Source organism: Pan troglodytes, chromosome 2, assembly GCF_028858775.2.
Source record: "Pan troglodytes isolate AG18354 chromosome 2, NHGRI_mPanTro3-v2.0_pri, whole genome shotgun sequence".
In the NCBI taxonomy this organism is placed as follows: domain Eukaryota; kingdom Metazoa; phylum Chordata; class Mammalia; order Primates; family Hominidae; genus Pan; species Pan troglodytes.
In genome coordinates, this window is record NC_086015.1 from 101245893 (window position 1) to 101263049 (window position 17157).

Below are 17157 nucleotides of genomic sequence, written 5' to 3' on the forward strand. Positions count from 1 at the left end.
GGCTCAAAACACAGGATCATTTCTGGGGAGCAATGGCCCTCAAGTCACATCTTCTCATTCTAGCTCCAGCATCACTGTCCAAGACACAGGTCAAAATCCAGCCTGGACACATTGATCATGGTACCCACCCACAATCCTAAGCAGGCAACTTCTCTAACTTAGGAAGCTCTTCCCAGCCCCAGCTGAAAAGAGAAGAAATGAATAGGACCCAGGGGCAGCCGGCCAGTTCCTCACTCTTGGGATTGGGAAACAGAGAGTGAGTCAGGTCCTTAGCAGAAGCAAAAGCTAATAGGGTCAATGAGATGGAGGTCAGAGCAGCAACTGGTGATGGCCTAATGTTATGAGTAAACAGAAGCTGAAGAAGGAACAGAAGGGAGAAAACACCAGTCACTAGAAAACCAGTTGGTAGCAGCAAGAGAAATGGAAAAGAGAATTACAGAAAGGGAGTACCTGAGAAACATTAACGATGGGACACCCACAGATGCACGGATATTCAAAGGGCCAAACTATGTGGTTCAGAACTGCTCTGAATCCAGAATGGACTTCTAATTCCAGCCTCTCTGTAGCCTGGCCTTTCTATAGTTTCTAGGACTCACTCCCTCAAGTGACCCTGCACTTCTTGAGCTGGCTTTGGTGACTTTCTGTCCCTTAAAATGCAAGGAACCTACCTAGCCAAAGTGATGAGGGCATTTTTCAAAATGGAAGCCTAATACAAGCTTGGGCCTTCTACTTGTGGGAAAGATAGCACTAAACTAGGGCCAGGCCTCAGCTAATTCCTCCAGTAAGTCTTTTAAATGTAGAGGTGAAATTCACACTGAAAAGTCTGATGAGGAAGCAGAGGTATGCTTACTAACTTGTTTTGCAAGTTCTGGCCCTGAAGGTAGGAGGTGACTTGCCGTCCCTTGGACCTAGAATGTCCTCTCCTACTCTGATCTGCTGACCCACCCCTACTTACTCATCCTTTAAGACTCACTCAGCATTGGTGTCATTTCTGAAGGCTTCTCTAATGCCCCTACTTAGCTAAATGCATTCCTCTATGCTCCAAGAGTCTCCTCCGCAAACCTACAATAGAATTTATCACACCATCTCTTCTCCTACAACCAATTCCAAAGTATAAGCTCTCTCAAAACCCCTTCAATAAAATCCTTGAATTCCCAGCAACAAACACAATGTCTAGTACATATTTGTTTAACACATTAACTCATGACTAGTATTTTTTTTTTTTTTTCCTGAGACAGGGTCTCGCTCTGTCGCCCAGGCTGGAGTGCAGTGGCGTGATTTGGATCACTGCAACCTCCACCTCCTGTGTTCAAGTGATTCTCCTGCCTCAACCTCCAGAGTAGCTGGGATTACAGGTGCACACCACCACACCTGGCTAATATTTGTATTTTTTTTAGTAGAGATGGGGTTTCACCATGTTGGCCAGGCTGGTCTCAAACTTCTGACCTCAAGCGATCCACCCGCCTCAGCCTCCCAAAGTGCTGGGATTACAGGAGTGAGCCACCACGCCTGGCCATGATTAGTATTTTTAAATATGATTTGGACCAGCAAGGTTGCTGCTTTTTGGATATAACTCACACAGCACTGCCACCCAGTGAGGAGGTACTAGCTGAAATGAACATGATTTTAATTGGAACTGCTGTCAGCACATGCACTTTAGTTCCTGCTGTTCCAGACTGCCTGTCCTACTTTAACTTCATGGACTGTAAAAAGATAAACCCTCAAAGAGACCAAGAGATTTCAATGGGTACAGAGTTTCTGTTGGAATAAACATGTTTTAGAAACGAATAGTGGTGATGGTTGCACAAGAGTGTGAATGTAATTAATGTCAAACTATGCTTTAAAATGGTTTAAAATGGTATATTTTATGTTCTATATATTTTATCATATTAAAAAAAGAGAGAGAGAGTATGAGCCCAGCCTGGCATCACTAACACACTGATGTACCCACAGCTAGTCTCTTTCTTTCCAAACTATGGGACTCTCTATTTGGGCAATGCCCCACATCCTACAGAGTCAGGTTCATGATGTCCCCAGAAGCAAGTCCAGAGGGACCAGTCACATACATGGGACATCAAAGGAATGTGGAAGTCAGTAAAGGACATAAACCCTGGGGTTTGCATAGGAGGTAGGGGCCAACTCCCTCATGTCCCTCCTGAATGTGGCTGCTGCAGGCAAGGACTCAGAGCTGTCCTAGCATGCGCAGCTGGGAGGCAGTGTTTACTTGTTCTGGTAGGTGCTGATGGTCACGTGAGTCGAGTGGGCCAGCCCCGCAGGAGTGTCCGCTTGATGAATGGTTCCTCTGGGAAAGTACAACAAATCACCCGGCTAAAGGAAGGAACAGGAAAGGGTAGAGAAGTTAATAAGTATTCCTTCTCAGTCCTCTTCATTTCAGGGAGATAAATATGGGCTTTGAGTCTCAGTTCTCCATTCTAGAAACCACAACCTCAAGGCACAGTCTATATGCTGGGCTCATGTCGTGTGCAGCTAGTCTAGCTTCTCTGTGTCCGTGAGCCTGTCACTGTTAACCATGATCCACGAGAGGCTCTCGGTGCCTGAAGTCACTATCTTTTCATTCTCAAGCTGAGACTAGACTCACCTGAGACTACCCTGCCCTGATGCAGGGATCAAGGAAGGTAACATCCTGTGCCTGGGACGCCTGCTTCCTCCCTCTTGCATGCTTCAGTGGTTAAGAGTAGGAGCTTTAATTTAGAGTCACACAGACACAGCCACTTACTGGCTGATGATCTGGCAATTTACCTGCCCAAAGCCTCAGTTTCTTTATCTGTAAAATGAAGTTTAATAGCCCCAAACCTTACAGGATTATTTTGAGGATTAGAGATGCTGCTTCCAAGCTCTTAGGGGAATGATGGGCATGTGATTGGATTATATGATTTTATCCGCCAGTCCCCCACTTCCTGATAATTTTTGAGTACTTCTAGGCGCAGGGTCTGTATCTTACCATCTTGTCTTTCCCAGAGCCTACCCTAGCAAAGCACCTAGCACTCAACACAGGCTCAATGAATGTTGGGATGAATTGAAAAACTATACAATCCCTATTTGAACTGAAAAATAAGATGTAATCAAAAATTCATCATTTTCTTGGGCAGCTGAGCCTCCTCTACCCTATTCCAAGTGGGTGGACCAAAACATTCTCCCCAAATTACTCCTGCCCTGAGCTGCCTCCTTCCCAATCCCACTCAGGCCAAAATATTCCATGTAGCAGCTACCTATGGAGAAAAGAGGGAATCTTGAGGGCAGCTTATCTTCTCTCTGCAACTACAAGAGGTAGTCTAGTGCAATGGTTAAGACCATGAGCCCTGGAGAAAGAGGTCAAGAAATGCCAGCTTAAAAAAAAAAATTAAGATTCTCCTCAAAGCAAGAGGAATATATCATGATATATATTCATAAGAGCTATCTTAGTTGCAAATTTTCCCTGAATGACAACAAACTGACAGTACTTCAAGTAAATGCTTTACTGATAATTATAACTATCATTTACTGAGTGTCTCTGTGCCAGCCTGAGTGAGACTCTCAGGTATACAGTCACATGCCACTTAACAATGGGGTTATGTTCTGAGAAAAGTGGTTTGTCACTGCGCAAACATCAGTGTACTTACAAATCTAGGTAGTATAGTGTACTACCTACATTACATGGTACAGCCTACTGCTCCTAGGCTCCAAACCTATACAGCATGTGACTGTACTGAATACTGTAGAAAACTGTAACACAATGGTGTTTCTGTACTTAAATATATCTAAACGTGGACAAGAAAAAACACAGTATAAACAATAATAAATGGTACATCTACATAGGACTGGAAGTTACTCTGGGTGAGCCCGTCAGTGATGGTAAGTGAATGGGAGAGCCTAGGGCTCTACTGTACACTTTTATATGACTAGCAAAGAAGTAGGGTTGTTTAGACCAGCATCACCACAAACACGTGAGTAATGCGTAGCACTACAACATTTTACAATGGCTACAATAACACTAGGTGATAGGAATTTTTCAGCTTCATTATAACCTTATGGGACAACTGTCACATATACAGTCTGTTGTTGACTAAAATGTCAAGTGGCACATGACTATATTTCATTCATTTCATACACATTTGCCCCACCCTCCTGGCTGGAAAAGGTAAGTAAACATTCTCCCCTACAGCCTCCTGAAGGAATGCAGTACAGCAACCCTAGAGAGACCCCTTTTAGTCTCCTGACCTCCAGAAGCATAAAATAATGAATTTATGTTGTTTTAAACCATTGAGTTTGTGGTAATTTGACAAGAAGCAACAGAAAAACTCAGACAGACATACAGATATTGCCTCTAAAGATTTTTTTTTTTTGAGACGGAGTTTCGTTCTTGTTGCCCAGGCTGGAGTGCAATGGCGTGATCTCGGTCACTGCAACCTCCGTCTCCTGGGTTCAAGTGATTCTCCTGCCTCAGCCTCCTGAGTAGCTGGGATTACAGGCATGAGCCACCACGCTCAGCTAATTTTGTATTTTCAGTAGAGATGGGGTTTCTACATGTTGGTCAGGCTGGTCTCGAACTCCTGACCTCAGGTGATCCACCTGCCTCGGCCTCCCAAAGTGCTGGGATTACAGGCGTGAGCCACCGCACCCCGCCTAAAGATTTATTGTAAAGGAGGCAGCAAAATAATATTTTTCAATCCTCATAGCCTGCAAGGTAAGTATCATGATCTCTGTTTTAATAAAGAGGAAACTGAGACTTGGATGAATAACTTGACCAAGGACATACTGCTAATAAGTGACAGCAGCTGAATTCAAACTCAGATCTGTCAGATCCCTGAGCCACAGAGTGGTGTTTCCATCACAGGCGTGATCTCATCCTGGGAGTCTGGGTCTGCAGATGAACTGCACGGGCTGCCACTAGCATAGGGGAAAGAAGCGGATAAGGGCTCCAAGACCCCCACTGTCACCCTCCCATGCCCATCCCTCAACCACAGCCACTAAGCCTTTCTATTTCATCATTGGGCATTGACACAAGGTTTCGCCTGAAGAGGCCCACTGGTTAAAAGCTCAAATGTGGGCCAGGCGCGGTGGCTCACGCCTGTAATCCCAGCACTTTGGGAGGCTGAGACAGGTGGATCACGAGGTCAGGAGTTTGAGACCAGCCTGGCCAACATGGTGAAACCATCTCTACTAAAGATACAAAAAATTAGCCGGGCATGGTGGTAGGCAGCTGTAATCCCAGCTACTCGGGAGGCTGAGGCAGGAGAATCGCTTGAACCCAGGAGGCGGAGGTTTCAGCTAGCTGAAATCACGCCATTACACTCCAGCCTGGGTGACAGGGTGAGACTCTGTCTAAAAAAAAAAAAAAAAATGACATGCACATACACATACACACTTGAACAATACTGTACAACATGGTCTTTCTCCGTCCAGGAGACTCAGTGCATCTCCTAATGGACTCTGTGTTGACTGTTTAATGGGCATGGGCATGGCAACAATACAAAGAATCCATACCCTTTACACTTAAAGGCCACTATGAAGCCTGACCTTCTTGGGCAGAGCAAGTAGCCAGGTCACCAGCCTGAGTAACTCAGCCCTGACTTCCGAGACTACAGATGGCTTAGTCTTTAAAGATAACCAACCATGAATCTATGTAAACATGTTGCAACAAAAGCAGAAGCTGGCAAACTCTGTGAAGAGCCAAATGGAAAGACAGTACGTATTTTTGTTTTGCGGGCCATGTGATCTCTGTGGCAACTAGTCCACTCTGCTGGTGTAGTATGAACACAGGACATTAAGGAATGGGTGTGGCTGTGTTCCAATAAACTACTTACAAAAACAGGCAGCAGGCCAGATTTTCTGGTCCATGGGCCACAGTTTGATGACCACTGACTAAAAGCATAAAAAAACCCAGTAAGGTTACCTTTACTGTTGTTTATTTATTTAAGACTCCTGTAATATAGGCACCCATCCTAAAAAGCAAGATTGTTTCCCTTAGTTACTGGGAGGTAGGTAAGGATTTTGAAATCAAGAAACACACAAGGCATTGAGTAAGAAACAGACTAATTATAACTTCGAGACACAAGAAAAACAATAAGTATATGCAAATGTGTCAGGTTGGTAGAATCTTTGGAATGGTTTAAAATAACTATTGTTTTATTGCTAAAGGAAATTAAGTTACATGTTTTAAGAAAGAGTATAAAGTTGAATTATGGAACTACTCCTATCCATGTAACGTTCGTTTCCTCAACAACCTCTTCTGCTGGGGATTGGCTATGTTCCCATCGATGTTAACTGCTCAAAGACAGATTTTCTCAGCAGCAAGATGCCAAGGAACCTGCACATGATTAAGCCACCTGAATCCCCAGAGAAGGAATCCTCAAGAACTTTCCTGATTACTACTGTTCTGGTAACTATGCAGGGGGCACAGAGATAGCCTGCCATATAACCAGGATGAAAATGAGTCACACTGGAATTTTAGCAACAACAACAAAAAAAACTAAGGGATCCCTGGCTATGTTCTGCCTAAGCAACTTCCAGCCCTGTGCTGACCAACGTCTTGGATGTGGAGAAGCTGCCCAAGGCCAGAGCTTCCATTTTTCCTCTAGAGGAGTCAGTGGTTCACTGAATTCTCTTTCTTCCTGTTAGACTTGAACTGTATATGAAAACAGGTTATTTGGGAAATGAACTTAATACTTCCTTAACCCACTTCTCCAAGTGCAAACCACCAAGACTCCTTCAGAAATTACATGTGCTGGCTGACAGCAATGAGAACCACCCTGCCCTGAAACCCAGGGATATATTCCCACGGGGACCATCACACGAACTCTAAACCTTGAGCCTGAACTTGTCTTAGCAACAGGGGAAACCACAATGGCTCTAACAATGAGGTGCCCACAACGGTCATCACATACCTTCAGCATAAACTCATGCACCGGCCTGCCGATCCTTTCCTCGGCCTCCACGCTGTACTCTCGTGCCAGGGGCACAGTGGGGTGGTAGAGGCGCCAGTGTTTCTCTCCCTCCAGCTGCAGGATGAAAACCTAGAGATCCACAAGGCCCAGGAGCATCAAAGAGCTTCCTGACAACTCACACACAAAGTGCTTCCGGACTATTAGCCCTCTAAGGGGCTAATAGACAAATATATAGGTGAACCTTGAACAACACAGGTTTTTGTTTTTTGTTTTTTTTTTTTTTAGTTGTTAGAGACAGTCTCATTCTCCTGGCCAGGCTGGAGTGCAGTGTCACAATTACAGCTCACTGCAGCCTCTCAAACTCCTGGGCTCCAATGATCCTCTTGCCCTAGCTTCCTGTGTAGTTGGGAAGCTGGCATACACCACAGCTCCCAGCTAATTTATCTTCTTTGTAGAGATGGGGTGTCACTTTGTTGCCCAGAATGGTCTTGAACTCCTGGCTTTAAGCACTTCTCTCACCTCGGCCTCCCAAAGTGATTACAGGCGTGAGCCACCACGCCTGGCCTAACAGCATGGGGATGAACCGTGCAGGTCCGCTTATATGCTGATTTTTTTCAATAAATTATATTGGAAAATTTGGGGGAGATTTGCAACAATTTGAAAAACATGAAAAATATCAAAAAAATTAAGAATGTCATAAATGCATCAAATATAAAAACATATGTAGATACTAGTCTATCATCTACTACCATAAAATATTCACAAATGTATTACAGAAGGTTAAAATTTATCAAAACTTACCTATACAAATACTTCTAGACCACCATTTGCAGTCAAGAAATGTAAATAAACTTAAAGATGCAATATGGAATAGCTGAATAAAATTAACTTTAGTACATATTGTACTACTGTAATAATTTTGTGCTACCTCCCGTTGCTATTGCCACGAGCTCAAGTGTGATGCTAATTATCTCCACATGAGCAGTTCCTCTCTCCAGTGAATTGTGTATCACAGTAAAAAATGATCTCTCAACAGTTCTTGTGTATTTTTCATCATGTTTAGTGCAACACCTTAAGCCGTGAATAACACCGTGGGACCCATATGATGTGCCACTACTGCTACTGCAAGTACTCCCGAGAAACAGAAAAAAGTCGTAACATTACAAGAAAAAGTTGAATTGCTTGATGTGTATTGTAGATTAAGGCCTGCAGCTGTGGCTACCCACCATTTCAGATGGACGATTCAGCTTGTAAACAAATGATGTAAACTTACGGTACTGATAAACACAATATTAAAAATACTTTTCCCTTTCTTATAATTTTAATAACTTTTCTCCAGGTTTCTTTACTGAAGAATAAAGTATATAACACATATAACATACAAAATAAGTGTTAAGCAATTTATGCTATCAGTAAGATATCTAGGCAATGGAAGGCTACTAGTAGTTAAGTTTTAGGGAAGTCAAAAGTTACAAGCAGATTTTTGACTGCACGAGGTGTTGGCACCACTAACCCCCACACTGCACAACGGTCAAGTGTACAAGTTTCTGATAAAAAATAAAAATGAAAGATGAGAAATGCATGTCATTCCACAGTTAAACAAAAGTTGCCACTACTGGGTTTTATTTTTAAAAACAGGGAATCATGAATCCTGACACTGGATATTCATTCTTTTCACTTTCTTAGAGCCTCGCTGAGTTCTTTATATCTCACTATCTCATTCCTTTAAATCTTCTATCAGACAGCTGAAAGCCCATAATCTCTGATGGAAAAGCCAAGCTTCAGATATTACTGAATGTCTAAATCCTGAATGTTGAAAGGGCCTGGGGAGATAGGAAAACTTCGAGTTTTTTATTCTTTATTCAGTCAAAGATATTCTATTAAAAATATTAAAAATAACATTTTGTGAAAATGTATTGATGTCAAATTGCTATCAAAGGAGAAAAAGGGGACTTTTTACCAATAACTCTGTGTTTACACCTTATATTAGGACAAAAATAAAACTATGGAATACATAAGCCAAAGAGTTAAATTTTTTGGGAAGCCATATCAGAGTGAAATCAACACTTGTCAAGATGCCAATGCTTAAGTGAAACCATGACCCTCATTCAAGCTGCCCCAAGATTTTCACAAATGGAAAATATATACATATTTTTGGCAGCTACTGAAAAAGAACAAAATGAGAGCAGATGGAGGATTATTTGTGACCTCATCTTATTAAAGACCATACTTGGTGAAATTAAAGGAAAAGCCAAGCACACCTTTCTGTAGATAAATTCAATAAATACTTGTTTCAGACAAATGTGTGGCTCTTTAAATTAGTAAGGTTGGAAACAAGCTGTTCCTTTGAGACAGAGCAGGAAACCAGTTTAGTGGGATTTACTTTGGCCCAACATTTTGATGAAATCAATATCTCAGACACTGCACAGAAAGAGTGAATACAGACCTAAGAGCCTTAGAGAATAATGTGAACTCACCCTGACAACTCTACTAAACCAGGCTCTCAACAACTCATTCTTCCCAACATGGGGCAATTTTCTCCATCTCTTACCTCGACATCATCATAATGGGGCGGCAGGCCCTGAGATCCTGCGGGAGTTATGTACACATTCGAGCCAACCAAGGAGCCAAAGTAACATTCCAGCTTCTCCTGGATCCTCCAAAGCTCATCCTTTACAAGAAAGGAAAAAAGAAAGGGTCGGCGGGGGGGAGTGAAAAATGTATTAGAAATAAGAGTAAGAGCATGTTCTTGTTCACTTAGGAAGTCTTTACTGCACAACTATTATACACCAGATACCGGGAATTATGCAATGATACAGCCAATACCCATGGTCTCAAAAATCTTCCATTCCAGTGCAGAAACACCATGTAACAGACATGAACAGATAAAGGGATGACTGACAAGGTGGGCAATTGGGAGTCCGGAAGGCTTTTAAGCAGGGAAGGACACAATCCAATTTACATTTTTGAAAGCTCACCCTGGTTATTGTGTGAAGAATGCACTGTAGAAAAGACTGGAAGTCAGAGAGACTAGTGAGGAAGCTTCTCAGGCAGCAGCTCAAGCGAGAAGTGACTGGGGTGGTAAGAAAGGCAAGGAGGGAGGTAGAAGAGTGGGATGCACTCTAGAAGCAGCACAGACAGGACTTGCCGACAGACTCAATGTAAAGGAGAGGAGTTAAAAAAAATACTCTTGGGTTTTTGACTTGGGCAATCAGTTCCCCTTTCCATGTAACGAGATGGGAAAAACTTACTAAAAAACAAGTTTTCAGGACAAAAAAAAGAGTTTTATATTAGGAATGTTAAGTTTGGAATGCTAAGACCCCCCCCCCCCCCCCCCACATGGAGATGTCTTTAAGTCGGTCTGAAGTTCCGGCAGAAACTAAGGACTGAAGATTTACACTTGGGAATTGCCTACACAAAATGGATATTTAAAGCAATGGGAACAGAAATGATAACATAGGAAGAAGGTACAGACAGAGAAGGAATAACAGGCTGGGTAATGTTCCTTCTCTCCACTATCAACTCTTCAGAGCAGACATCAGACTTAGGGGCCCAGCGATGGGCCATATATTCCCATGAGAGAGAAGGAAGTCTGATTTTACCAAGGCTGGTGAGAAGAGAGGAGGGGGCAATTAGGCCATGTAGATATTAGCACTTCCTATGTGCCAGGCACTGTCTCCAAGTGCTTTACAAATATCAATTATGCAACCCTCACAATAACCCTGCCTCATAAGAGGGTACTAACATTATCTTCAGTTTACAGATGAGGAAACTGAGGCATGAGACCATGCAACTAGTAAATGATGGAGCCAGGATTCAAATTCAGGCAGCATGGCTCCAAAGTCCATACCTTTCAGATAATTTAAGAAAAGACAAATCACAAAGGGCACTAAAGAGACTGAAGTTTTAAACATATGAATGTACAGTGCCTGGCACACAGACTGCATGACAACATATTTAAATACTTGCTGAGCAAACCAATGGCCACAGCTTGGGAGTCCCTTCTACCACAGGAGTGAAAAAGGATCCACTGTATTAAAAATATCAAGTGAGAAAGAACTGGGAAGAACTGGGTCAACATGAAAAAAGACTTTTTTAAGACATGGTCTTGCTCTGTCACCCAGGCTGAAGTGCAGTGTTGTGATCACAATCACAGTTCACTGCAGCCTCGACATCCCAGGCTTAAATGATCCTCCCATCTCAACCTCCCAAGTAGCTGGGACTGCAGGTGCATGCTACCATGCCCGGCTAATTTTTTTCTCTTTTTTTTGTAGAGATGGTGGTCTCACTTTGTTGCCCAGGCTGTTGTCAAACTCTTGGATTCAAGTTATCCTCCTGCTCTGACCTCCCAAAGTGCTGGGATTACAGATGTGAGCCATGGATTTAGCCAAGGACATCTTTATACAGACCACTGGGCTTCTCTATAGACCTCAGAGTTTCTACTTAACACAGAAAAAATAATTTAATGTCATCTGAATAGCTCCAAAGAGTTAACAGAGCTCCAAAAGGGCCTAATATATTTCCGAGAAAGGCCAACAGGACCTGGTTCTGTAATTATTTTTATATAGTAACTGGAACCACTAGAAAACCAGGGCTTCTCTCTCTCTGTTTCTCTCTCTGATGGTATGACAGGTCTTTCAGGACTGTATAGGTGATTTTATGGTTCCCGACCCAACTATCAGGGTAACTAATGAATATGTCTCTTTTCTTCTTAAAGGTTACTGAAAATGCTATCAATGGCACAATTTTTCTATTTCATCTGGACCTTTAGCCTCTGAATCTGCCAACCGTGGCCTAGTAGAAGAGATCTGGAGTCAAACCACCTCGGTTCAAGTTATAATTACAAGCAAGGTGACTTCAGTTGTTTATCTTTAAGATAAAGATATTATCACTCCCACTCAAACACTGTGGCGAACAGCATAAAACAACTTATCACCAATCCTATTTAAATTGCAAAGCAGTATACAAGCGATATTGTTTTACTAACATTGATTCAAGCACAAACAAGGCTCCTGAAACCTGTCTTCTCCTTTACCACAGGATTCGATATCTGGTGAGCCCAAGGAGGACCTAGAACAGTGAAAGGGAGAAGGTGGAAGTCTCTCTCCTGGCTGGCTGTGACCTCCTCTCTCCACTGACCTACCCATCAGAATCAAAACTCAACGCCATGGCTAAAATAGAAGCCCACGTATATGCCTAAAGAAAGGCAAAAGCAAACATATAAAAAGCCCTACTAAATTTCAATACATCTTTCAAAGTATGGTAGGAAAATGCCTTAAATTTGGAGTCAGAAACCCTTATCAGCTTGGAATAGTTATGGAAAGGTCACATCTGTGAACTCCAGTTTTTCCACATAGAAAATGGAGTCCACGGCCGGGTGCGGTGGCTCATGCCTGTAATCCCAGCATTTTGGGAGGCCGAGGCAGGTGGATCACAAGGTCAGGAGTTCAAGGCCAGCCTGGCCAACATGGTGAAACCCCCCATCTCTACTAAAAAAAAATACAAAAATTAGCCGAGCATGGTGGCATGCACCTGTAATCCCAGCTACTCAGGAGGCCCAAGGCAGGAGAATTGCTTGAACCTCGGCAGGGAGGCGGAGGTTGTAGTGAGCCGAGATTGCGCCACTGCACTCCAGCCTGGGTGACAGGGCAAGACTCTGTCTTAAAAAAAAAAAAAAAAAAAAAAAGGAAAGAAAAAAAAGAAAATGGAACAAAAGCTGCCCTATTTCAAATACCTGTTAGAAAGTTCAAAAGTTAAAATATATGAAATTACTTGGTAAACTCTAGCCTGCTAAGCAAAATGCAAATAATTGTGATAATTCCTCTCACCAGGACTTTTAATATATGGATTACTGAAAGCAAGTGCAAACAACTTATTATGGCTCCCTGGTTACCTCCTTACTCGTTTTTAAACTAACTATACTAATAAGCTGTGCACAGTCTGAGACCCAATAAACAAAGGGCTGCATGTTCACTCTAACAGTCTCTCAACCTGGCCAGGGATAAACTCCTTCTAGACTTCCTCTGTTCTGACGTTAATATGCCCATTACTAAAGAAACACACACAATGCCAAACCACCTTATAATATAGCACTTAGAATCCAGACTCTAGTGTAAGAGGGTGAGCTCCTATGGCCTATAGGTCTCTCCAGCACGGGTGGTACAAAGAGATTAAAAAAAAAAAAAGGCCCAGCACAGTGGCTCACGCCTGTAATCCCAGCACTTTGGGAGGCTGAGGCGGGTGGATCACCTGAGGGCAGAAGTTCGAGACCAGCCTGGCCAACATGGCGAAACCCTGTCTCTACTAAAAATACAAAAATTAGCCGGGCATGGTGGTATGTGCCTGTAATCCCAGCTACTAGGGGGACTGAGGCAGAAGGATCACTTGAACCCAGGAGGCGGAGGTTGCAGTGAGCCGAGATCGTGCCACTGTACTCCAGCCTGGGCAACAGAGCAAGACTCTGTCTCAAAAAAAAAAAAAAAAAAAAAAAAAAAAAAAAAAAAAGGCACATCCTAGTCTGGCCTGAGGGCTGAATTTGGGCTGAGAAAGCTCATCCTTCCTGCTTTAATAAACTCAGCCAGAGCCTAGTCAACAAGGCAAAAGAAACAGGTTCTTGGACACTGGAATCCCAGACGAGGAATGTGCAGCACTTAAGTGGATGAGCAGAGAAAAGCCCTGCGGGGGATGATTCTAAAGTAGAGAAATGACAGCCACAGTGGATACCACACATATGCCAAATATCATCTCTCTGCTGGTCTATGACCAAAGTACACGTAATCAAATTCACTGAATTCATTTATGTTTAGAGTTCTCAGGTTTCTAAAAACCACTCTTAAAAGTGCTACTTCTAGTCAAGGACTAGCTCAGCGAGAAGCATTTTATTGACGGTGTCCATATTTTCTGAATTCAAATCATAACTTGGTCTGACAAATGATTTATAAATTCTTTTTGAGGGCCTAGGCCACAAGGTTAGCATTTCAGGGACATTTCAACTTTGTATGATTGCTTGAGATGGAATAGCTGGAATCAGGACTCGTCTTGAAAAATCTAAGAGCACTCATACCTCATACAGAGTATGAATAGGTTCAAGGTCTTTTAGACAAGAAAGAAAGGGAAGGGCATTCACCAGATGAAGCCCAATGGGATTTAACAAGCCACCTCAAGTTAAATCACTGGAAACACTATTGGTAACTGATGACAGAGCCCCAGAAGCCATCAATAAAGCCAGAATCCATTCCTCTCAACATGGAACCTCACAAACCCCTCTCTTTCTCCTCCCATGTTGCCGTTTTGATTTAATGAAGGGTCACAGAAGGGGGTTTCTGAATGGGGATAAAAGTTTATCTAAAATTCAGAACAGCCCCTCACCTATTCTGGGCCATCTGTCATGAGATGAGATACAGATCTCAAACCTTGAGGAAAACAAATTAGCTCATACTAAATCTGCATTTTATAAATGTAGAAACCGAGCATCGAGGAGGCAAATTATTTCCCAAATGTCAATCCCTGATATAGAAAAAAATTTAAAAATTTGCCAATCCTCTGCATTTGCAAAGCAAAGATTTCCTCCACCTATGAAGCCTTACCAGGAGCAGTTCCAGGTACCTCAATGTCACCCATTCGGGTGTTATTAAGGGTGAAGTCTCTTCATTGGACTTGCATCTAGCATGTGATCTGGTCATGGCTCTGAAGCCTCCATTTAGATGCAGGCAGTAAAGGGAGGCAACTTCGGGAAAAAATGATCACCTTGATGCTGTCATGCCTTAAATTACAGTGATGTGACAAACCAAATAGAAATGTCTATCATATAGAAAAACATAAACTGGCTCACAGAACATACTCCTGCAGTTATAGTGCCACTTTAACAACTTTATAAACTTGCAGTATAATTAGTTTTGCAGCTCAATGATACCCAACAATGTCTACCCTGAGCTGCTGGAGTTTCTAACAGTCCAACCAAACATAACACATAATCTTAATCCTAGTTAGAATGCATTTAGACCAAAGAGGTGCTACCCCTTCTCAAACTGGCAAGAGGCTAACCATCATCAAACTACGTATTCACCCTTGAGCTGATATGTGGCCAAATGTTAGTACTTTAAAATGTACGAGGATTCTGCAATGGGGAAACTGGTTACCTTAAATCTCTGAGGTTGGTGAAACTGAATCGTTGCCCTTTTCTGATCGAAATCTTTTCTCAGCTGAAGAAAGTGTGCTTTGCCATCTTTATTTAAAACCTTCTTCTTCCCATTGACACACCGGCAGACATTCACATCTCTTCCATAGTACATCCCCCGGCTGCACAGACTCTTCAGATCTGTTAGCTTGAACAGGGACCCATAGTATGTGGCCAGTGCAGGGTCATCTCTCTGAATGAGAAGGGGCTTCTGCTCCCAGAATTCCTTGAAAAAAGTCTCTGTCTTGATGGGCGAGATTAAACTTTCAAAGAGACTACTGGGACTGTCAAAGTTTAAAGCTGAAGGCCCCCCAGCTGCTTCTACCTTCATCTGCTTACAGGGAACCGGCCCCTCTTCCTTCCCACTCCCTGCAGGCTTTGCTTTCTTTGGCATCGTTCTGTCTTCAAGACAAAGCAGTAAGGAAATGCAAACCTACCAAAAGAACAAAACACACATGGTTGGGTTTACAAGGAGTGCCAGCATTGGTGTTAGCGGATCGCGCGCACACACAACTGAATGACCATTACACCTTCGTGAGAACTCTTCATAGGTCAAAGCTACTTCCCCCAGGATAAGAGACAGCCTTAAGCCAATGCCATTTCTTCTAAGATATGATTCAGCCTCAACCACCACTCAGATGACATATTCATCTAAAGAAGAACGTGTTTTTCTTTTACACAAGCACTATGTCATGGTATTATTTATTAGGCAGTATAATTATCCCAAATAAACCTATTCAACTGTCTCAGCAGTTCCTACTCATAGGTTTAGCCTGTGGCCATTGACACAGCAAAGTCAAATATCTTGGATTTGGCTCCCATCAGCATCAGGGCCCACATCTAATTAGATGTACTCTGAGTTACAAACATTTGACTAGAGAACAACTAACAGCTGCCCACTGCCAGGTGCTCCTCACCGCAGCACCACCCCAACTGTTACGCAGGTCAATCAATGCGCCCTGGACCCGCGGTGTCTCCTGGTGGCTGGAGCAGGCCACTGCCTTCTCCTGTCTCCACTAACCACCTGAACCTGCTCACTTCCAACTCTGAGCTTATTCCTGAAAACTGCCACTTTTATCAGAAACTCCCCTTCGTTTAAAGAAATAAAGCCCCTAAAGGCTGAAAAGTGAAGGCTAAACGTAGTTATATCTAAAGCCTTGAAAAAACTATAACTTTTTAACTGAAGATTTTAAATAATACCAATATCATTAGCCCCTAACACAGCACTTCTCCAACTTTAATGTGCACACAGATCGCCGGAGCATCTCAATAAAATGCAGGATATGATCCACTAGCTCCAAGGTGAAGCCTGAGATTCTGCATTTCTAACAGGCTCCCAGGTGATGCTTCTGCTGCTGACACTGCTGAGTAGTCGAAGCCACACAGCCAAGCCTTGCAAAGCTCCTTCAGAACTGCCTCCAAACCACAACTATTGATACTTAGAGGGTAGGTCTCCCTCATCTGTTTCCAAGAACTGTAATTCAAATTATTTAAATTTCCTGAGACTGCAAAATTCTATCTTAAAGTCCTTTCCCTCTGGGAAGGGACTCCATCACTTTCAACAGATTCTTAAAGGAGTCCCTATCTCCTGACAAGGTTAAGAACCACTGTACTTATAAAAACCAAAATTTCTGAAAGACTTGTTATTTATAAACGGTATAGTTTCCTACTTTGGTGAGTTATCATAATTGCAAGAATACTGTTTTCTGTTCTTTTGTCATTATAACTAAGCAGTATTTCAGCTACACTGTAGACTAAGTGGAATTAATGTTCTGGCCTGGGAGGTAAGCATCCTGGAACGATATGTTGCATACTGTGTGACGTGTTGCAACTTATAAAAGAAACTTTAGATTGAAACCCAGATATAAACTGAACAAATTAAGAAAGGAAATGTCAAAATATAAAACCCTCTAAACAGCTCCGTTCCTTCAAAAGACCAGGTGCTTTTGATAAGGAAACACAGGACATGGTGGAAGAGTAATATAAACTGATACTACAGGAGAGGGGTAAAGCTTGAAGCTTAGAAAAAAAAAATAAACTTTAGTGTTTAGGATATGTGGTCAGTAAGACACATTTTCTGAAAATGTTTCCTTTAAG

At 42.6% G+C, this 17157-nt stretch overlaps 1 protein-coding gene across 11 annotated transcripts in view; it reads right to left on the reverse strand.

The window, feature by feature from the left end:
* RIOX2 (ribosomal oxygenase 2) overlaps positions 1-17157 on the reverse strand; it is a 28248-nt gene that overhangs the window by 7935 nt on the left and 3156 nt on the right. For 6 of the 11 annotated variants that reach the window (XM_016941531.4, XM_016941532.4, XM_001139845.7 and 3 more), the window contains exons 2-5: positions 15023-15493; positions 9436-9555; positions 6885-7013; positions 2225-2328 (exon numbers count right to left, since the gene is read on the reverse strand). In XM_016941531.4, coding sequence (XP_016797020.1) covers positions 2225-2328; positions 6885-7013; positions 9436-9555; positions 15023-15454 — 785 coding nt within the window. In that variant the 5' untranslated portion in view covers positions 15455-15493. The remainder of the gene's footprint in view (positions 1-2224; positions 2329-6884; positions 7014-9435; positions 9556-15022; positions 15494-17157) is intronic. The other 5 variants (XM_054680831.2, XM_016941533.4, XM_063806936.1 and 2 more) reach the window with 1 other exon arrangement.